This window comes from Halichoerus grypus, chromosome 6 (genome assembly GCF_964656455.1).
Source record: "Halichoerus grypus chromosome 6, mHalGry1.hap1.1, whole genome shotgun sequence".
NCBI lineage: Eukaryota > Metazoa > Chordata > Mammalia > Carnivora > Phocidae > Halichoerus > Halichoerus grypus.
In genome coordinates, this window is record NC_135717.1 from 64599315 (window position 1) to 64622486 (window position 23172).

Genomic DNA, 23172 nt, shown 5'->3' on the forward strand with positions numbered 1-23172 from the left:
TCTATTCCTGGACATTTACCCAAGATAAATACCCACACAGACTTGTGCAAGAATGATCACAATGGCTTTCTTTATAATAGCCCCAAACTTGAGCCGACACAATGTCCATCAACAGAAAAATGGATAAACTAATTACAATAATTCATACAAAGGCATATTACTGAGTAATAAAAAAACTACTTATCCACAATAATATGAGAAAACCTCAAAAACATGTTAAGCAAAACAAGGCAGACACAGAACAGTTCTTACTGTATAATTCTATTTATCTGTAAATCAGATGTAAATCAGGTAAAACTAATCTGTAGGGGAAAAAATTAGAATGGTAGTTGTCTCTTGGTGAATGCCAACGAAGTCTGGCTGAAACAAGCATACGGGAACTTCCTGAATTGATGGAAGTGTGGGTTACATAAATTGTTGCATTCATCAAAAGTCATTGATTTGTGCACCGATCTGTAGATTTTGTTCTGTGTAAATAAATTTAACTTTTAAATTTTTTTATTTAAATTCAATTTAATTAACATATATTGTATTATTAGTTTCAGAGGTAGAATTTAGTGATCCATCAGTTGCCTACAACACCCAGTGCTCATTACTTCCAGTGCCCTCCTTAATGCCCATCACCCAGTTACCCCATCCCCCCACCCATCTCCCCTCCAGCAGCCCTTAGTTTGTTTCCTATAGTTAAGAGTCTCTTATGAATTGCCTCCCTCTCTGTTTTCATCTTATTTTATTTTTCCTTCCCTTCCCCTATGTTCATTGTTTTGTTTCTTAAGTTCCACATATAAGTGAAATCATATGGTATTTGTCTTTCTCTGTAAATAAATTTAACTTTAATAAAAGAACTGTATAGCAAAAAAAAGTAAAAATCTGCAGAATAGGAGAAAATATTTGTACATTATATATCTGGTAAGGGTTTGGTATCCAGTATATGTAAAGAAGTATTACAACTCAACAACTAAAGGACAAACAATCCAACTTTAAACATGGGAATTGAATTGAATAGACACTTTTCCAAGAAGATACACAAGTGGCATGTATGTACTGAAAAGATGCTTAACTTTTATTAGTCATTAGAGATACGAAAATCAGACCACACTGAGATAGCACTTCAAACCCACAAGGATAACTGTAGTCAAAAAGTCATATAATAACAGTGTTGGTGAGGATGTGGAGAATTTGAAAACCTCATACGTTGCTGGTGGGATTGTAAAATGCTACAGCCATTTTCTGAAACAGTTTGGTTCCTCAGAATATTAAACATAAAGTTACCATATCACCCAACAGTTCCACTCCTAGGTATATACACATATATCAACTGATGAATGGATAAACAATCTGTGGTATATCCATACAATGGAATATTATTCATCAGGAAAAGTATGAAGTGTATTTTTTCATGCTACATAGTCTATGATTTCATTTCATGAAATATTCATAATAGACAAATTTATGGAGACAGAAAGTAGATTTGTGGTTACCAGGGTCTAGGGGAAAATGAGGAATGGGGAGTAACAGTTAGTGGGTATGAGGTTTCTTTTTGAGGTGATGAAAATGTTCTGGAATTAGATAAGGGTTATGATGCACAGTTTTATGAATATACTAAAACCACTGAATTTTATAAGTACACCATAAGATGGAGAATTTTATGAGCATGTGAATGCTATCTCTGAAAAAGAATTATTCAAATAATTATAAAATTCAATCAAGAAAAGGTGAGCAAGGTGTATAGATTTGTATGAAAACAATACCTTTCTATTTACCTTTAAATTGGAGAAGGTAATGATGACAATTTCCTATTCACAATCTTACATATAAACCTGAATTACCTAGGAATAATCCCAAGAGATGATATGCATTAGCAAGATGAAAGCACTATGAAACTTTTAGAGAGAAAGCTTTCCAAAACAATAGAATGAGAATGGCCAATTCAATAAACAAGCATTTGAAAATTAGCTCTTTGTCTAGAAAAAATTACGTTACAGTCTCATCTCAACTTATAAGAATTTCAACAAATTATAAAACTAAATTCAAAAAAATTGAATAAAAGAATGAGAAATTATAGATTAATGTTCCATTTATTTCAGGAGAAAGGTTTTTTTTTTCATTATAACTATCAGTAATATTAAATATCCAGGGGGTAAGATAGCCTCATACTTTGCAGAACAGAGTATAAATGGTACAATCCACTGGAGATATTTGGTAATATGTATCAAGAGCTTTTAAAAAAATGAGTTATTTTTTGAAATCTAAAGAAAAAAATTAAGGGTGTACACAAAAATTTATCTGCAAGAATTTCATAAATATTCTTAAAATAAAGGCAAATAGGTAGAACAAACATATTCAGAAACACAGATTACACTCTAGGTGTCAGCAAGAAAATGTAATATCCAGTCAGGCAGTCTGGGAAGGTGACGTGAAAGAAAGAGGTTTGTCAGTGGTTGTGGAGGATTTGAGAACGTGGTGGAGAGAAAAACACAATACAGCAGGCCCTAGTATATAAGCAAAGAAGTTATGAAGGGCACCTAAACAAAACAGATCAAGCTCATGTAAAAGGCTGTAATTGCAAATACTTCTTAACTTGCTAAGAAGAGTCCATCTGCAGAAGGTTGCTCAGTTTTTTTCATATTATAGCCAGGTTTTATGTAGATAAAATTTTTCCTATGTTCTTTATTTTTTTTTTTTTTTAAGATTTTATTTATTTGTCAGAGAGAGACACAGCGAGAGAGGGAACACAAGCAGGGGGAGTGGGAGAGGAAGAAGCAGCTTCCCGCTGAGCAGGGAGCCCGATGTGGAGCTCGATCCCAGGACCCTGGGATCATGACCTGAGCCGAAGGCAGACGCTTAACGACTGAGCCACGCAGGCGCCCCCCTATGTTCTTTAGTCACTAGAAGATTTTTCCTAAGTTGGCATCTGTTCCAATATAAAAATATGAAACTTTATATCTTTAAAACTTATTAACCTTGTACTACCACCTATCTTCTCAATTACTTTTTCAGTTAATTTTCAATGCATTCTAAACCTGACAAAATAGATGAAACAATGTTCCCCAGTATAGATAGTAACAGCTGATACATATATAAGTTAATACAGTAGATTTCTATTTTCCATCCTTAGACTTTGAGGGGCTTTGAAGGAGTGAGAAAAAAGTGTCCACTGGAGTGTAGCTTATAATAAAAAAAAAAAATAATGATTTGCTTAAAAGATTGGGTGCCTGGGTGGTTCAGTTGGTTAAGCGACTGCCTTTGGCTCAGGTCATGATCCTGGAGTCCCAGGATCGAGTCCCGCATCTGACTCCCTGCTCAGCAAGGAGTCTGCTTCTCCCTCTGACCCTCCCCCTTCTCATGCTCTCTCTCTCTCTCATTTTCTCTCTCTCAAATCAATAAAAACCTTAAAAAAAAAAAAAGATTATTTGTGGGCGCCTGGGTGGCTCAGTCGTTGGGCGTCTGCCTTCGGCTCAGGTCATGGTCCCAAGGTCCTGGGATTGAACCCCTCATCGGGCTCCCTGCTCGGCGGGAAGCCTGCTTCTCCCTCTCCCACTCCCCCTACTTGTGTTCCCTCTCTCACTGTGTCTCTGTCAAATAAATAAAATCTTTTTAAAAAGAAAGATTATGTGCTATCATATATCATGCTATTTACAAATATAGAATGTTATATGACAATGCTCAGAATTCCATATTATATTTTAAAAATCATATAAATTATATATTATAATCCTAATATTATAAAATATTTTATATACATTAGAAAAAATACTAGAGAATAAAATTCACCAAAATGCTAACAGTGTTTTTAGGTAGCGTTCATTTCTTTCCTTTTATTTGTTTATAGTTTTCTTTTTTTGTTACTTTGATCATATATTATAGTTTTAATGGAGGAATCAAATTGCATGTAAAAATAGATGAGTCTTTGTGATACTGTATAACACTTAAATGATCTGTAATAGGCAAGTTGATGTAGTAGGGACTTTGGGACCTGGAATGTTTAAGTCAAAGAGTTTTAAATCTAGCAGTGAGACAAAGTGTAAATAGTTAAACAGCACAAGAACCGAAGAGCGATCACAATAATACTTTATAATTAATTTCTAAAAGTTTCATTGACAATAACCAAAAGTTCTTCTATTTCAAGAATAATTAATGCCATCTAAGAAGTTAAAAATATTACTAGTCAGATAAACTGAGCAGTTGTTACATACATAGCAGATCTCCTGAATTTCTTTTGTGGTGGCATCTTCTACTTGCTAACTAATACATATTTTGTGTATTTTACTGTGGGTTAAGGTGAAGGTGAATGCAACAGTAATTTTAGAGTTTTTTTACATTTGTTTTTTATTATTTATATTGTTTAGAATTCCTTTTGTTTAACATTTCTTTATATGAGACTAACACCTAAAATAGGTTAAATAAGTTAATGTGTAACTATTCATTGAGAATTTTGTTTTCTTGTTTTTATAAGTAATCACACATACAAAAGAGTAACTATATATTTGCAAAGATTTGAGAAAAAGTTTTTGTCATCTTTGTGGTCCCTTATGGTCTGGTACTATTCTTTATCTTTAAATATACGCTAAAGAGACTGAAAGACTAGAGTGTTAGATCTTATAAAATTATTAAAACTGTCTTTAGAAAGAGAAACAAGTTTTCTGTTATTTTTACCACATTCCAATTTGAACAATCATGATTGAAGAGAAAACAGGTTCAAACAGCTTTGCCTTAGGATATGCCTGGGGAAATACTTATCTGTGATTAACCTATTTCAGAGGAAAAGGGTTTTGTTTTGTTCTGTTTTGTTTTGTTTTGTTCAGACAGCAAAACTAAATCATGAGTTAGAAGTAAGAACAGATAAAAATTTAAATAGTAACATTAAAATGGTGTCATTTTAAAAATTTTCTAACTACAAAACCATTAGTGTTATGTTTCCCTTTTGAGATTGTAATATAATTGCTCATTTAAGTAATGATGCTATTAGACAACCATCTGTAATAAATTTGTTTTTATGGTTTGTCTAAAATCATGTTTTTGAATACCAAAATGTCATATTAAATAGTAAAACATTAAATTTTAAAAACACTGAAACTTGGAATGAAATTTTAACTTAAAATTATTTCTGCTGGCACACCTGGGTGGCTCAGTTGGTTAAGCAGGTGACTCGATTGCAGTTCAGGTCATGATCTCAGGGTCCTGGGATGGAGCCCTGCCAGGCTCTGCACTCAGCAGGAGTCTTGTTTGAGGATTCTCTCTCTCCTTCTCCCTCTGCCCCGCCTTCCCCTCATGTGTGCACTCTCTCTCTCTCAAATGAATAAATAAATCTTTAAAAAAATTATTTCTACTCATTAATCAGTGCTAAGTAATTGAAATACAAGGACAGAACCTATTTTTATACTTGTACTTGGAAGACAATGGCCATAGAATTTATATTTACTCTAGATGTAAGGAAAGGAACAGCATGTAATTCTTAACTTTTGATAATCTGATTTCTTCTCCTTCGTCTTCAGAATGATTCATCATCTGCTTATTGTTTGAAATATCTTTCTGTAGTAAATTGGGGGTGGGAGAACAGTGGAGAAGGAGCAATAGTATCTACATTTAAATCTTTCTCTGCAAGATTTTATCCAAAACTTTTCAAATTAAACATCTTTGGAGCACAAGCACACAATTGCTATGAAATGTTCTTTATTTGCAATATTGTTACAATTGAAACAATTCCAAAGGAATGTGGTTTAGGAATCAGGTGTTTTTGCCAAATAAAGAAAGAAGGTCTGATTTTATTTATTTATTTATTTTTTAAGATTTTATTTATTTATTTGACACAGAGAGAGAGAGCACAAGTAGGCAGAGTGGCAGGCAGAGGGAGAGGGAGAAGCAGACTTCCCACAGAGCAGGGAGCCTGACGTGGGGCTCGATCCCAGGACCCCAGGATCATGACCTGAGCCGAAGGCAGCCGCTTAACTGACTGAGCCACCGAGGCGCCCCAAGAAGGTCTGATTTTAGATCAATTAGTATTAATGACCTCTATTTTAGGGAATCCACCATGCTATATTGATTATCAAATTTCTTCCATTTTTTTTTACAAGCCTAAGATTGCAGAATGAACGCTTGTGAGAGGGGAATGGTGTACATAAGTTTAAAATAGTTGCACTGCAAATAAACTAGTGCAAAGTCCAAGTTTTAAGGCTGGTGCTTCTCACCTCAGCACCTGGGGGAGGGAAAAAACAACCAGATGGCTAAGAATACCCTGGGACTATAATAGACGAGGGCTGCAATGTTCAGGAAGGTACAGAAGAATTTACTGCTTTTCTGCAGAAATGAGAACCATTGTATTTTTTTTATTGAGGTAAAATTCATACAACATAAAATTCATCATTTTAACCATTTTAAAGTGTACAGTTCTGGCTTTTAGTACATACACAATGTTGTGCAACCATTACCATTATCTAATTCCAGAATATTTTTCATCACCCCAAAAATAAACATTAAGCCCGTTGAATAGACCACCCCTTCCCCAAATCCTGACAACCACAAATGTGCTTTCGGTCCCTATAGATTTACCTATTCCAGACATTTCATAGAAGTGGAATCATATAATATGTGACTCTTTGTGTCTGGCTTCTTTCCCATCACATAATATTTTCAAGGTTTGTCCAAGTCATAATATGTATCAGTACTTCATGCGTTTTTATAAAAAAGTAATATTCTATATATATATATATATATATGTATATATGCTACACTTGGTTTATCCATTCATCATTTGATGGATGAGTTGTTTCCACTCCTGACTATTATGGATAATGTTACTATGAACACTCATATACAGGCTTTTTTGTATGAATCTGTTTCAGTTCTCACAGGTATATAATAACAGGAATGGAATGGAATTGTTTGGTCCCATGGAAAAATCCATGTTTAGCATTTTGAGGAACCACCAAATTGTTCTCCATGGAGGCTGTATCATTTTCTATGACCTGAGCTGAAAACAAGAGTTGAACACTTAAACAACTAAGCCACCCAGGCGCCCCAAGACTATCCCTTATTGAATGGTCTTGACACCATTGTCAAAAATCAGTTGACCATGGATGTAAATAAATGTTTATTTCTGGATGATCAGTTTTATTCTATTGATCTGTATATCTGTCCTTATGCTAGTGCCATACTGTTTTGCTTGGTATAGCTTTATAACATTTGAAATCAGAAAGTGTGAGTCTTCCCACTTTTTTTTTTTTACCCTAGGTTGGCTATTTCAAGTGCTTTGCAATTTCGTATGAATTTTAGTATCAGTTTGTCCATTTCTGAAAATAAGTCATTTGGAATTTTTTTTTAAGATTTTATTTATTTATTTGAGACAGAGAGAGAGAGCACAAGCTGGGAGGAGGATCAGAGGGAGAGGGACAAGCAGACTCCCTGCTGAGCAGGGAGCCTGATGCAGGGCTGGATCCAAGGACCATGAGATCATGACCTGAGCCAAAGGCAGACACCCAGGTGCCGCTCAGTTGCAATTTTAATAGGGAATGCATTGCAGTCTCTGGATTGACTTGAATCTATAGATCAATTTAGGAAGTATTGCCATCTTAGCAATATTATATCTTCTGATCCCATGAGCACAGAATGTCTTTCCATTTCTTTAGGTTTCCTTCAATTTCTTTCAGTGGTGTTTTATAGATTTCAGCATATACATCCTTCACTTCCTTGGTTAAATTTACCCCTAGGTATTTTACTCATTTCCATGATATAATAAATGGAATTGTTTACTCAAGTTCATTTTTGGATCACTAGTATACAGAAATAAAAGTAATTTTTTATATGTTGAACTTGTATCCTACAACTTTACTAAATTTGTTTTTTAGCTCAAATTATGTGTGTGTGTGTGTGTGTGTGTGTGTATTCTTTAGGGTTTTTTATATTTAAGATCATGTCACCTACTAATAGAGATAGCTCTACTAATAGAGACAGCTCTGTTGCAGTATGAATACCTTTTATTTCTTTTTCTCAACTAATTGCCATGGCTAGAATTTTTGGTATAGTGATGTGTAGAAGTGGTAAGAACAACATTGTTGTCTTGTTTGTGATATTTGGGGGAAAGACTTCAGTTTTTCACCATTGAGTATGATAATAGCTGTGAGTTTTTCATAAAATCCCGATAAGAATCAAGTTGAAGAAGTTACCTTCTACAGCTAGTTATTGATGTTTTTATCATGAAAGAGTGTTGGATTTTTGTCAAATGCTTTTTTCTGCATAAATTAAGATGGTTGTATTTTCTTCTTCATTCTATTAATATGGTATGGTTTTTTCTTCATTCTATGAAAATGGTATATTATATTGATTGATTTTTGTGTGTTGACCACTTTGCATTCCCAGGATAAATCCCACTTGGTCATAGTATATAAACCCTTTAATATGTTTTTGAATTTGTTTTGCTAGTAATTTGCTTAGCAATTTTGCATGTCTATTCATAAGAGATATTGGTCTGTAATTTTTTTCTTGTGATGTCTTGTTTTAAAAAGATTTTATTTATTTAGAGAGAGAGCATGCAAGCATGCAAACAGGGACAGTGGGGGAGAGGGAGAGAGAGAATCCCGAGCAGGCTCCACTCTCAGTGCAGAGCCTGATCTCCCAACCCTGAGATCATGACCTGAGCCAAAATTGAATCAGACACTTAATGGACTGAACCACCCAGGCACCCCTATTGTGATGTCTTTATCTAGCTTTGGAGTCAAAGGAATGCTGGCCTCATAAAATAATTACAAATGTGTTCTTTCCTCTTCTATTTTTAGAAGAGTTTGAGAAGAATTGGTGTTAATTCTTCTTTAAGTATTTGGTAGAATTCACTGGTGAAGCCGTCTGGTCCTGATCTTTTTTTTTTTTTTTTTACCGAAAAGCTTTCAATTACTGGTTCAATCTCTTTGCTTATTACGGGTCTTTGGAGATATCCTACTTCTTCTTGAGTCAGTGTAGGCAATTTGTGTATTTCTAGGAATTAGTCCATTCCATTTAGGTTATCTAATTTTTTTGGTATACAGCTGTTCATAGTATTCTGTTATAATCCTTTTCATTCTGTAAAGTTGCTAGTAATGTCTTCCCTTGCGTTCCTGATTCTAGTAATATGAATTTTTCCCCCTTTTCCTTGTCAGAGTAACTAAAAGTTTGTCAATTTTGTTTATCCTTTTAAAGAACCAACTGTGGTTTGCTTATTGTCTCTATTGTTTTTCTATTACTCATTTCACCTTATTCCACTCTAATATTTATTATTACCTTCCCTCAGCTTTCTTTGGATGTATTTTCTAATTTCTTACAATGGAAGGTTATTGATTTGATATATTTCTTCTCTTTTGAATACAGGCGTTAGCAGTTATAAATTTCCCTCTAAACATCGCATTTGCTAAAACTCATAAGCTTTGGTATGTTGTTTTCATTTTGATTTATTTCAGATTATTTTCTAATTTCTTATGTGATTTCTTGTTTAACTGATTGGTTGTTTAAGAATGTGCCATTTAATTTCCACATATTTGTTAATTTTTTAGATTTCCTTCTGTTACTGATTTCTAATGTCAATCCACTGTGGTCAGAGAAGATACTTTGTATGATTTTAATCTTTTTCAATTTATTATGACTTGTTTTGTGGCCTGATTTGTATCTATCCTGGAGAATGTTCTCTCTGCACTTGAGAAAAATGTGTAATCTGCTATTGTTGGGTGGAGTGTTCTATATATGTCTATTAGATCTAGGTGATTCATGATGTTGTTGAAACCCTCGATTTTCTTATTGTCTGTCTAGATAGTCTATCCATTACTGAAGTCAGGGTATTGAAGTCTCCAACTATTATTGTAGAACTAACTCTGTTTCTCTCTTCAATTCTGTTAGTATTTGCTTCATGCCGTTTGAGGTTCTGATGTTTGGTGCATATGTATTTACAAATATTAATACTTTGATGGATTGACAATTTTATAATTATGTCTTTCTTTGCCTCTTTTAACAAATTTTGTCTTAAAGTATTTTTTATCTGATATTAACATAGGAATCCTAGCTCTCTTTTGGTCACTATTTGCATGGGATATCTTTTTCCATCGTTTCAGTTTAATCTATTTATTTCTTTGGGTTTAAACTGAATCTCTTGTAGACAACATATAGTTGGATCTAGTTAAAAATCTATTCTGCCATCTCTACCTTTTAGTTGGAGAATTTAACCAGTTTACATTTAATGTAATTACTCATAAGGAAGGACATACTTCTATCATTCTGGTACTTGTTTTTATATATCTTTTTTATTTTTATTCCTCAGCTCCTCCATTACTGCCTGCTCTTATGATAAATCAATGTTTTCTAATCCCCCATTTTTATTCCATTTTCATTTTTTACTATATATGGTTATTTTTTTAATGGTTGCCCTTGGGATTAACAATTAACATTCTAAATATATAATAAACTAGTTTAAATTAATACCAGTGTAGTTTCAGTAATACAAAAACTTTGCCATATATCACTCTGCCCTCCCTTTTACACTGTTAGTGTCACAAATTATAATCTTTCAACATTATGTGCCCAACAACATAGATTTATACTTATTACTTTATACAGTTGTCTTTTATATAAGAAAAAAAAGAAGAATTACAAACCAAAAATACATTAATACTGACTTTTATATTTATTTCTATGGTTACCTTTACCAATGTTCTTCATTATTTCGTGTGCATTTCAGATACTGCCTAGTGTCTTTCATTTCAGCCTGAAGGACTTCCTTTAGTATTTCTTGTAGATCTATTAGTGATGAACTCTCTCAATTTTATTTATCTGGAATATCTTAATTTTTCCTTCATTTTTGAAAGACAGTTTTGCCAGATATAGAATTTTTGTTGACATTTTTTTTTTCATTTAGCATTTTGAATATGTTATCCCACTGCCCTCTGACTTCCATGGCTTCTGATAAGAGAATAGATCTTAATCTTACTAAGAATCTCTTGTATATAGTGGGTACTTTTCTAAGGGTGCTTTCAAGATTTTCTCTTTGTCTTAGCTTTCAACACTTTGATTATAATGTGTTTTAATGTGAGTCTCTTTGAGTTTATCTTACTTTGATTACTTGAGCTTCTTGAATATGTAGATTTAAGTCTGTTGTGAAATATGGGAAGTTTCAGTCATTTTTTCTTCAGATGTTCCTTCTGGCTTTTTTCTCTCCTGTCTTTCTGGAGCTCCCATTTTGCAAATCTTGATATTCTTAATAGTGTACCACATGTCTCTTAGGCTCTGTTCATTATCCTTCATTTTATTTTCATTTCTGCTTCTCACACTGTATAATCTCAATTGACCTATATTCAAATTTACTGACTCTTCTACATGGTCAAATCTGCAGTTAAATCCTTTCAGTGAATTTTCCATTTCAGTTATTATACTTTTCAACTCCAGAATTTCTATTTGGTTCCTTTGTATAGTTTCTATCTATTCATTGATATTCTTTATTTGGTGAAACATCATTCTTTCTTTACTTTAGTTTTTTGTGCATGGTTTTCGTTAGCTTTTTGACCATATTTAATATAGTTAAAGTCTTTGTCTAGTACGTACAATGCCTGGGCTTCCTCAGAGACAGTTTCCATTAACTTCTTTTTTTTTTTTATATGGGCCACACTTGTTTCTTTGCATGTTTCTTTTTTTTTTTTTTTTTGAAAACTGGACATTTTGAATATTATAATATGGCGAATCTGGAATCAGATTCTTCATCCTCCCCAGCATTTATTGTTGTTCCGTGGAGTAGTTGCTGCTGTTTGTTTGCTTACTGGCTTCTCTGAACTAATTCTGTAATATCCATATCCTTTGTTATATATAGCCACTGAAGTCTCTGTTCTGTTAACTTAGTGATGAGCTAGTGATTTAACAGAGATTTCCTTAAAGCCTTGAACAAATAAAACCTTTTTAAAATTTCTTATTTTTTGTACATGGACTTTCTGTGTGTATGTGCATGTTGGGACATGCCTTCAGCACTCAGTCAAACACTTTACAACTTTGCCTTAAACTTTAGTTCCTGCTTGTGCAGTGTCTCAGGTCAGCAAGATATGAAAGTTTAAGGCCTTCTTAGGTCTTTTATGAGCATTTTTCAGCTTTCCAGATGCCTGGGAATATATGGAAGCTTTTCAAAGCCCTTTTTGCCCAGAAGATCTCATTCCCCAGCCTTTCTTCCTTTTTGTTTAGTCTGTTGTTTGTCCTAACCATTATCCCTTGTTCCAGGTAGCATCAACCAATCCATTTACCTTTAAATATTTTAGTCAGATGACCCCCGGGTAGCTACCTCGCCTTGGGAGGGTTCCCAGTTTGGTGAAATAAGGCAAGCCCTTTGACATGCAAGTCAAAACTACAATAAGATATCACTCACACCTGCCAGAATGGCTAAAATCAAAAACACAAGAGATAACAAATGTTGGCGAGGATGTGGAGAAAAAGAAACCATCATGCACTATTGGTGGGAATGCTAACTGGTACAGCTACTGTGGAAAACAGTATGGAGATTCCTCAAAAAGTTAAAAAGAGAATTACCCTATGATCTAGTAATCACACTATTGGGTACTTACCCAAAAAAATACAAAAACAGTAATTCAGAGGGATACATGCACCCCTATATTGCAGCATTTTTTACAATAGCCAAATTATGGAAGCAACCCAAGTGTCCATCAATAGATGAATGGGTACAGAAGATGTACACACACATACACACACACACACACACACAATGGAATATTATTCAGCCATAAAAAGAATAAAATCTTACCATTTGCAATGACATGGGTGGAGCTAGAGAGTATAATGCTAAGCAAAATAAGTCAATCAGAGACACAAATACCATATGATTTCACTCATATGTAGAATTTAAGAAACAAAATAAATGAGCAAAGGAAAAAAAGAGAGAGAGAGACAAACCAAGAAACAGACTCAACTCTAGAAAACAAACTGATGGAGAGGAGGAGAGTGGGAGGATGGGTGAAATAGGTGATGGGATTAAAGAGTACACCTGTCATGATGAGCACTGAGTAATGTATAGAGTTGTTGAATCACTGTATTGTACACCTGAAACTAATATAACACTTCATGTTAACTATACTGGAATTAAAAAAAGAGAAAGGCAGGCCCTTTGAACTAGTCTTCCAGGGAGCTGCCAGAAAGGTCAAAATGAGCAACCACAATTTTTTAAGAATAAGGTCCATTGTGTTTGCCTAATACTAGTTACCTGTCCTGAGAATGCAGGATGTTGTCTTCAAGTTCACCACTGAGCTGGGGAATGGGAACTAGGACACTGGGTAGAACAGTATGTTAAAATGTCACAAAACTCTTTTACTCAGATTCAGCTGTTTTTCTCTTAGTTAAGCATCCCCCTGGTTGCTATAAGCTTTTGATTCTTTTTCAGGGTTCCAAAAAAGTTGATTCTAATAGTTTTTGCCACTTTATTCATTGCTTTTATTGATGGGATGGACTTATGGGATTCTTTATTCCACTATTTTTGCGATACCATTTCCCAAAACCATTATATTTTAATTGCCTATTCATTTATGTTTACTAGATTATAATGAGCCTGAGAGCACGTAGATACTGCATTTGCATTTCTAATAAGTTTACAGATGATGTTGATGATAATGGTTTGGGAACCACTGGCCTAGAGCAAGCAACATCTAAACTGAGCCATGAAAGAATAGGTAGGAATTAGCTAAATTAGGTGTTGGTATTGTTGTGGGGGGAGGAGCAGTGAGGAAAGCTGAGGGCAAAGGTTCAGACAGAGGACACCTGCATATAGTCCACAGGGACCTGCAGGTCTGTAGGAAAGGGAAAGTGATGAGATGAGGCTGCCAGGGCAAGGGAGAACCAATATTCAAAGCCATTTAAAGGCCTTTTACCATACTAAGGAGCTAGGATTTGGGGGGAGAGCCACTGAAGGAATATAAACAGGGAGCAACATGATCAGAAGTGATCAAGTAGCTTCAATGTAGGGTGTGGATTGAAGGTGGGCAAGACCAATAAGTAGACTAATTAGGAAGCTACTGTAAGAACAGGTTGATGACCAAGAGCTATATAGTGGCAGTGAAGATGGAGAAAAAGAAAGATTTGAAAGATATTGAAGACACAGAAATTAAATTCCTGAACCCTCATTTCATGTCTGGAATGTAGGTGAGGGAGAAAAATTAAAGTTTATTCCTAGGTTTTTGCTTTGATCAGTTAAGTGGTACTAGTCACTGAGACAGGTAACACAGGAGCAAAGAAGGCTGGAGGAGCAAGGAATGGAGAGAGGGATGATTTATATTGGGCACCTGCTGATGTCCAGTCGGTCACTGAGTAGAGAGATTTTGAGCTCAGGAGAGAGATCTAAACTAAGACCCAGATTTGGGACTTGCCAGTCCGTAGATCACTGAAACAGGGGAGTAGATGGAATTCCCTGGATACAATATGTGGAGCAAGAAATAGATCTAGATGGCTACACTTAAGAGATCCTTGAGAAACACTACCACTTAAGGGGAAATCTGGGGAAGAGGAATCTGCATTAGAGACTACAAAGTTGCTGACAGAGGAACAGGAAGAAAATCAAGAGGACATGACAGAATGGAAGCCAAGTGCATTCATTAGCCATGCTGAAAGGTGGAGATCAAGTAAAACTAGGAATAACAATATCAGTTAGATATTTGAAGAAAGTAATTGATAACCTAAGTACAAATCCTGACAGTAGAGTTTCACGAGTTCAAACCAGAAATGCATGGGAGGTGAAAAGTAGAGGTAGGTAATATAGTGACAGCCAATTCATGGGTTGCCCTTTTCATTGTTTCAACATGATTGCTATGAATTTATCTACTATTAATAATGAAAACTGAATATATTCTTTAAATATGCCTTTTTATATTAAATTCTGGATATTTCTTGCAATCTTCTTGTATATATTACTGCTTTCCTTCAGAAATAGTGAGACCTGAACAGATGGGTAGCCTGAAGATATTTCTATGAAAAAAAAATAGTAGAAAAAGAAATCTAAGAAGTTTAATGATTGTATTTTTTCCTACAGCTGTATTTCATATAAATGCACATCTAATGATTTCCCTTTTAGAAGTTGGTTTCTAGGGAATGAACCATATAAACTAACAAGAGCTTGTCTTTTAAAGATACGGCAGAATTTTCTCGTTTTATTTTAAGGCAATGCTAGAAAAATGCATCTTATTCCATTATACCAAAACCAATATCCTGAAATGCTTAGATTGAAGTACAGAGTTGTGTTAGTGTGTTTCCCAGGATTCAAAAAACAGTTAAAATCAATAACAGGAGACTCATGAGGGCTTTTGCTTTGGTTTTTCCTCTCTGGAAATGAGATTATGGGATCTGTGACAATCTTGAATTCTCAAACTATATAATAAATACCCAGAGGGTCACCTGGAAAACACGAAAATTTCTGATAATTTAGAATTGGGATTTATTGACTAAAAGATTACCAAACTAGGATCATACAGATTTCCTCTGCAAAATGCAACTTATATTTCCTGCTCTGTACTTTGTTATGGGATTTCCTTCAGCTAGACTATCTCCTTGTATCTTCTTCACTTTCCTCCATTTCTATTGGTATCCATCAAAGTCCAGATTAAATACCACCTATTCTATTATGTTACTAGACTTACTAGGTACATACAACATAGAATATATGCTGTTTTATATGGAAGTTATTTGCACACTTATTTCTAGTTAAATCGTAAGCTTCTAGAGCTATATCTTATTCCCCCATGTTGCCTAACATGATACCCAGCATATGATTGTCACTATATAAATATTCATTTATTATATTTATATGCCAGGTATTAAAATTGTGTCTAGAATTAAAAGAATTCTCTTTTTTTCTGCCTAGCCAAAAAATAGAAGACCATAAAAAGGGGCAAAATTTCCTCTTTTGAGTTCCTAGTCATTCAAAATTTAGAATTCATCTCCAGGTATAAACAGAAACAATTACGTGTACCTAGTGGCTGCAAGTTTCTCCTACAGAAAATAAGATTGGCACAAGCAAAAACATTAATTTGTTTTAAAATTTCTCTTATTTCTAAGGGTTCTCTGACTATTTTGATCTGCTAATTACGATAGAAGGCTTCTTATAGGATTAGTCATTGGTCAATAAGTTGATAAGCTTGTTTAAAGCAGAAAGGCATTAAAGAAGTGTGTTAGAGGGCGCCTGGGTGGCTCAGTTGTTTAAGCGACTGCCTTCGGCTCAGGTCATGATCCTGGAGTCCCGGGATCGAGTCCCGCATCAGGCTCCCTGCTCGGCGGGGAGTCTGCTTCTCCCTCTGACTCTCCCCCTCTCATGCTCTCTCTCTATCACTATCTCTCTCAATAAATAAATAAAAATCTTTAAAAAAAAAAAAAGAAGTGTGTTAGAGGCTATAATTTAAAACATACATATAATCATTTACGAATATTTTTTAAAGGTTTATTTATTTTAGAGGGAGGGAGAGAAAGAGAGAGATAGCATGAGGTGGGGAGGGGCAGAAGGAGAGGGAGATAAATCCTCAAGCAGACTCTGTGATGAGTCTCCATGGAGCTCCATGGACCCTGAGATCATAACGTGAGCCAAAATCAGGAGTCAACGCTTAACCAACTGAGCCAACCACGTGCCCCTCATTTACCAATATTTTTGAGAAAAGGCCCCTTCTTTGACTATGTATCTGGTATTTGGAGTGCACTCTTCTCTTTCTAACATAAATTACTGTAATGCATTATCTACTGTTCACAATGTTGGTTCTTAAATAAGAGTGTAATTCTAAAGATTTTTGAAGTAACCTGAGTATAGACTCTTTCTAGATTTTTATGCTTATTGACCACCCCAGGCTTATTTAATGACTCACCTACATGGAGTCTTTCCAAAGCATTCAAGATAGATTTTATACAAATAAGTCTCCTTTTGTTTCACATTCATGTGTAATTATTTTATTTATAATTTAGTTAAATTGTGTAAGATGATAACAATGGGCACAATTTGGGGACAAATACAACTGATTCTTAACAAGTAGCAATTCAGCTGGTTGGAGCAGAGGTGTTTGAGGCATACGAGACAGAGGTGCAAGTTAGCTGCTAGTGCTGGCGTTTAGCATGACATGGGCAGTACTACTGTGTTTTACATAGAATGGAGAATAACCATTACTCTGGTGAACTACTTAAATGAAGAGTAAAGAGATCTTCTACTATATTCCTATATTATACTAATATCTTTCTGACATTGTTCCACAGAAAAGTTTAGGGGTACATATTTTATTCAGAATTAAATATCTTCATCCTGTGTGTTAGCTGAAGGACAATGGAGTTAAAGGTATAGGGGGAGGGGCGCCTGGGTGGCTCAGTCGTTAAGCGTCTGCCTTCGGCTCAGGTCATGGTCCCAGGGTCCTGGGATCGAGTCCCGCATCGGGCTCCCTGCTCAGCCGGGAGCCTGCTTCTCCCTCTCCCACTCCCCTTGCTTGTGTCCCTCTCTCGTTGTGTCTCTCTCTGTCAAATAAATAAATAAAATCTTTAAAAAAACAAAAAACAAAACTCAGGTTAAAAAAAAAGGTATAGGGGAAAGAAGGATAAATAAAAATCTGCTAAAAAAATAACTTTCTTTGCTCGATGTGTTGATTCAGGAAGAGCTACCAAAGGTCTATAGAGAGAGAAAAAATAGTATAATACCATCTAGGCTATTTCAAGTGTATATGTTTCATTTCTGGATTTATAACGATTTTTATGAAGAATTCATAGGAATACTTCATAAAAAATTTTTGAAAGAATGAGACGGAGGAGGGAATAGAAAAGTTGGGAAAATAAATTTATTTTTGCCTTTTGGAAATTGATTATGGATAGTATCATGAGCCACTCACTTTTGTGACATAAAATATCAGAATGAGAGTGGGGAGTTAAATCAGCTAAGAATATTCTGGAGATAAAATTATAGAAAAGGGTAGGAGGAAGGACCTCTGTAATAAGGTTGGATTTTGTCTTCACACAATAACTAAGATGGAACAGTTCTTAGATATCACTTAATCTGGCTATTCATTCGAATTACACACACAGAAAAAAAAATTTTTAAATCAATTTCTATAGGTCATCCCAATCCTCTTTCTTAATATGGAGATCTTAATTCAGTTACTCTAGTATTTAAATATCTCTCTCATTGTTTTCATATTTATTTCATTATTATTTTTGGTAATGTGATAATTACAAAGGGAGGACATTTAGAATAATTTTCAGAAAATACCTTTCATATCATTTTACTGTAAAAAATAACTGGTTCAAGGAAGTTTTTGACTTAGTATAATATTGTGAAATCCAACTACTCATTTTCAGGACTATTTTTGATCCCTCAGAAACCCTGTTTGAGCCAGCTTGCCTATGGATCTTTTTTTTTTTTTAAGATCTTAAGCACATTCCTTAAAATATTAAGACACACTCAAAAGAATTCCATCCTATACAAATCTATTGACTCACTGGCTAGATGTAGGATATTTGTTTTGCTATTGGAAGATAAAAACTAGAATGAAATTAAGTGAAAATATAAGCAATACTGTTTCTGGGTTTTTTCCATGTTAAAATTCTGCTTAAGTAGGTTTTTGGTGGGTTTGAATTTCACCTAGAAAAGTAAAATATTATGGAGTTTTTCTGAGTGTTAAGTTTGCCTTCACATTTTGATGTTTTGCTTTTCCAGGGTTTTGAAGGTGTTTCTTTCACGAACAGCCCAGCGGATTCCATATATGACTGGTGGACGGGTCATGAGGATGCTTGCAGTAATACTTCTGGTAGTATTCTGGTTTCTTGTTGGCTGGACTTCATCTGTTTGCCAGAATTTGGAGAGGCAGATTTCACTTATTGGCCAAGGGCAAACATCTGATCACCTCATCTTCAATATGTGCCTCATTGAGCGCTGGGATTACATGACAGCAGTCGGTATGTGGTCACTTGGTTTGTGCGGATGGCTTGTCCTTTCTCCAGTGGCATTAAAATAGACTTCTTTAGAAGCCTTACCACACCCTTTCACAAAACTGAAAGGGATTTCACCTAATGTGGTTTGGGTAAAACAATGTTATGAAAAGGACAGTAATGACATGTGGAATGCAGACTTTTTCTGAGTTTCCATTCTTTTTCAAAGGTATATAGCTTTGTAGCTTTGTTGAGAAAATGTAATCAAGTAAATCAGGAAGGAGAAATGCAGCAAATAAGAGCAACTTCTTCATACAAAAAGACTTTCTGTTTTGCATCTTATCAATGTGTTCCCATTTGATTAACAATAGCTATTCTCTTGATTTATTTCTTTAGTTGGGAGAAAAAAAGGAAACATACTGATATTTTTTATATAGTTTTGGTCCTGTGATATTTCAGACTTGGGATCCAGGGCACTCTTGGTGTAGAGATTTTCCCTGCAAACTTTTTAACTAATCTATCATTCTTCTAAAGATAATTTATTAGGAATTCTCTGGAGGTCCAGTATTACACAAAAATGAAGCCATGCTCCTTGGGATTAGTTAGAGAGAGTTCTGTGACTGAGAAACTGGAAAACTTGGGGGAATCACATGACAATTTAGGCCAGAAGCACAGGTTTTTCTAATACCCTGGTTTTGTGAAAAATGAGGAAGAGAAATCAATAGGAATTTTTCTGTTGTTAACATTAGGCTATTTTAAGCCAGGCCTCTAAAGATACAAAAAATAATGAAAAGAAATTTTTATTATTTTGTTGTCATTCCCTTCAGTTAACCACAGAACAAATCTTATTTTTTATTTGGCAGATGTCAAAAATAAACACATGAGTCTAATTCCTATTTTCTGTCTCCCCCATATTTGGCAGTTGTTGGTTGAATATTCACATTTAGTATTTTGCTAGAAGTTAATAAAAGGTGTATTTAGTGTATAATTCAAATGTAATATTTTTCTGGGTGAGATATTTTAGGAATTTTATTGGCCTGATATCTGTAAGAATAAAGCAAAGTGGGTATGTAAAAGGAATGATTATAATGATTATATGTAAAGCCAACCGTCATTATTTTGATCAATATCAAAGAAGATATCAAAAATATCAGTAGATATAAATATCGGAAGATAAAACATAGAACTAATCTGATTCTGACTTTAGTGTAGATATGAAAAGTAAATAAATTGTATAGATACAAAATTTCTACTCAGTAGAAACCTCTAACATTATTTTACATTGTTCAATCCAAATTAACCAAACTAGAAAAAATCACTTTCCCATATTACTGTGAAGAAAAGCCCACTATATTTATTTTCTGTTTTATAATACTCAAAATATATGATGAAGCATCATTGGGTAAGGAATAAACAAGCAGAAAGCATGGCCTATTTACCTAGCATTTTTTTTTATTTTGTACACCTTGGTTTTGAGATATATTTAAGGCCTTTTAAAAATTTCTTTTACACTCTGAAGGAAACCACATTCATGAACCTGATCTCTATGTAGAAATAAATAGGAATGTATAGCTGACAGTAACCTGCAATTTATTTTATATAAACTTTCTTTATATATAAGTAAAAGTTTCATATAATAAACAAGACCCACTGAGTATCATTTCTCTAGTACTGTGTTGAACACTTTGCAGGAGACATAAAACGTATAAAATTTTTGTTCCTCTCATCAAGGAGCTTACTACTGGTTTATATAAATGGGAATTGTTAAAAATTATTAAAAAACAAAATTATGTAGTAAAGACTCTTGGTACAATAGTAGTTCAATAAAGGAAGACAACACTTTGGACCAGAACCCAGGAATCCTTAAAGAGAAGTTCTCTGAGCCATGGGTAACACTTAGGTTATTGTAAAGTGGTACAGAGAACATTCTCTTTAATAGGAATAGTGGTGGAAGTAGATGGAAATTATATGAAATGTGAAGGAAATGCCCAACTTTAAAAGAAGATTATGTTGGACTACATTGTGATTAATTCTGGATAGTTAAGTTTATTGAGTCTTGAAAACCTGTTATAGGAATTTGGAGAACTAGGAATGTGATGTGATGAATCAGTAAGGTCAATCTAGTAGGATCAATCTAGATTGCCTTTAGGAGGTGTGTGTGTGTGTGTGTGTGTGTGTGTGTGTGTGTGTTGTGTGTGTGTATCTGTACGGTATATATGTATATATATGCATGGTATATATATGTATATCTGTAGTATATATGTGTATGTGTGTATCTCTATCTATCTCTCTATATATATGCACTAAATTCATAGGTTTGGGAGGAAGAATCATTAGAATGAAGAAAGAGCAGTGGTTCTCAAAAGTGTGGTCTCAGAACCAGCGACAGCAGCAACACCTGGGAGCCTGTGAGAAATGCACATTCTTGGGCCTATCTACAGACTTCCTGGGTCAGACACTGGGATGGTGGGGCCCAGCAGTCTGTGTTTAACAAGTCCTCTAGGTAATTCTGATGCTATTCTAAAGTGTAGAACTACTGACTCAGAGGAAGTAAATCAGACAAACTTACTAGAACATACATCACTTAACTGTGCTCTGGGCACCCCATAATACTCTGTTTCCCTGATCAATCACTAGAACATTCTTCAAAATGATTATTTCAAGTCTTGTAGCATATCCCCTCTTGACACCTCCCAACTATCCATGTTCCTCTTTTCTCTTAAAAAAGCAAGGTAGCAGTCAGACATCAGTTGTCTTCCAATTCTTGTCTACATATCTACAAATCTTCCTATATTCCTACCCATTCTTATTCACCCCCCCATTACCTAAACTCCTGTGCCACACTCATCCAACTTTAAACCCCTTATGTCCAGACCTGTCTCACTTTATATGACTGTCTTATCATCTGAAATGCCCCTACCTCCCAAATCTCTCATTGAAGAATTCTATTCTGACCACAACTTTCTCTCTTAGGTTATTTGTTTAAGTACCCCGTCTGCAATAGCTCTTTAGATTCATGGGCTATTTTTCTTGTACTTTACTGCCACTACATTCTGCTTTCCTCCAGAGAGACAGCTTACCAGGTAGCAGGTTTTTCCACTAGCAAAGATGAAACTATGAGAAAAGTAGGCAATTTTAATACAGTAATTCTGGATCATACCAGAAAAGGGGTGCACAGAGAGCAAGGAGGACCCTGAGCTCACCTTCCTGAGGAGCCTCAGGTAGGTAGTACAAGAGAGAATAGCTTGTGGTCCATAACTTGAGAGGGCTACAGGGAATGCAGTTCGTTGGACAATAAGCCAGTCTCAGTTAATGTAAGAAGAGAGAGAAGCTAAGAGGAGAGCTTGATTATTATGATGGAAAGATCTAGGTCATGGCTTTAGGAGTGAGATAAAATTAGCAAAACTTGAGAGGCAGGCATTAAACTAATACTCCCACAGGTGTTAAATGATAACATTAGGGTCTCAGAAAATAAAAGACTAGTGATAAGTTGCAGAGACAAAAGAGGTGAGAGGAAGTGAAATGGTGGTGGTGGTGGTTTTGTTATCTCCAGGCACTGTTTCCATCCTATAAACTCCTGGAACACCTTCGTTTCAATAATACCCTTTTCCTGCAGTGACACCTTTCTCTGAAGAAAAGTTGAGACACATGGTTTAAAAACAGGAACAAATATTTGAAATTAGGACTGTCTTAAAAAATCAGAGACATGTGGTTGCTGTGATTTTTTTTCACACTACCCTACAGCAATTCCATTTATTTATCTTTCGTGTATCTTTCATTTTTCTTTCTAGTGCATGTAGCACTAGATATTCTGTATTTAACCTCTCTTAATTTAATGTTTTCTAATGTGTGGTAGATGCTTCTTTTCAGTTCTCTTTATATATTTCTGTAAGTAGCATGTTTGCCCTCAGATTTTTTTATACTCAGACTGTTATTCAAGAATAAATTCTTGTATCTTCAGTCAGCCAAGAATAAACCTGTACCAAAAGCTAAATTATTCCATTTCCTAAATGGAAATGCTTCTACATAGGGGACAGGCTGCAGAGAAGCAATAGATAAGTTTTACCTTGAGGTGCAAAACTTTGTCAGGAAGCTCTGTACACTTACATTAGTGTCAGGAGTCAATTTAGAAAAGAAGAGAAAGTGATGGTTACTATATTTATAAACATGCATTCTGGATTAGCTTTACCTGTCGAAAAGGATCTATTTTTTAAAAATACAAATTAAAGAACCATTTGAAAGAGTGCAATACTAGTCTTCCCACTGAAGTAGAACTCTATTTAGAAATATGGGTCA

General features: G+C 34.7%; 1 protein-coding gene across 1 annotated transcript in view; it reads left to right on the forward strand.

Moving 5' to 3' along the window:
• Window positions 1–23172, forward strand: part of GPR158 (G protein-coupled receptor 158) — a 449562-nt gene that overhangs the window by 400393 nt on the left and 25997 nt on the right. The window contains exon 7 of the mRNA XM_078075255.1: window positions 18665–18903. Coding sequence (XP_077931381.1) covers window positions 18665–18903 — 239 coding nt within the window. The remainder of the gene's footprint in view (window positions 1–18664; window positions 18904–23172) is intronic.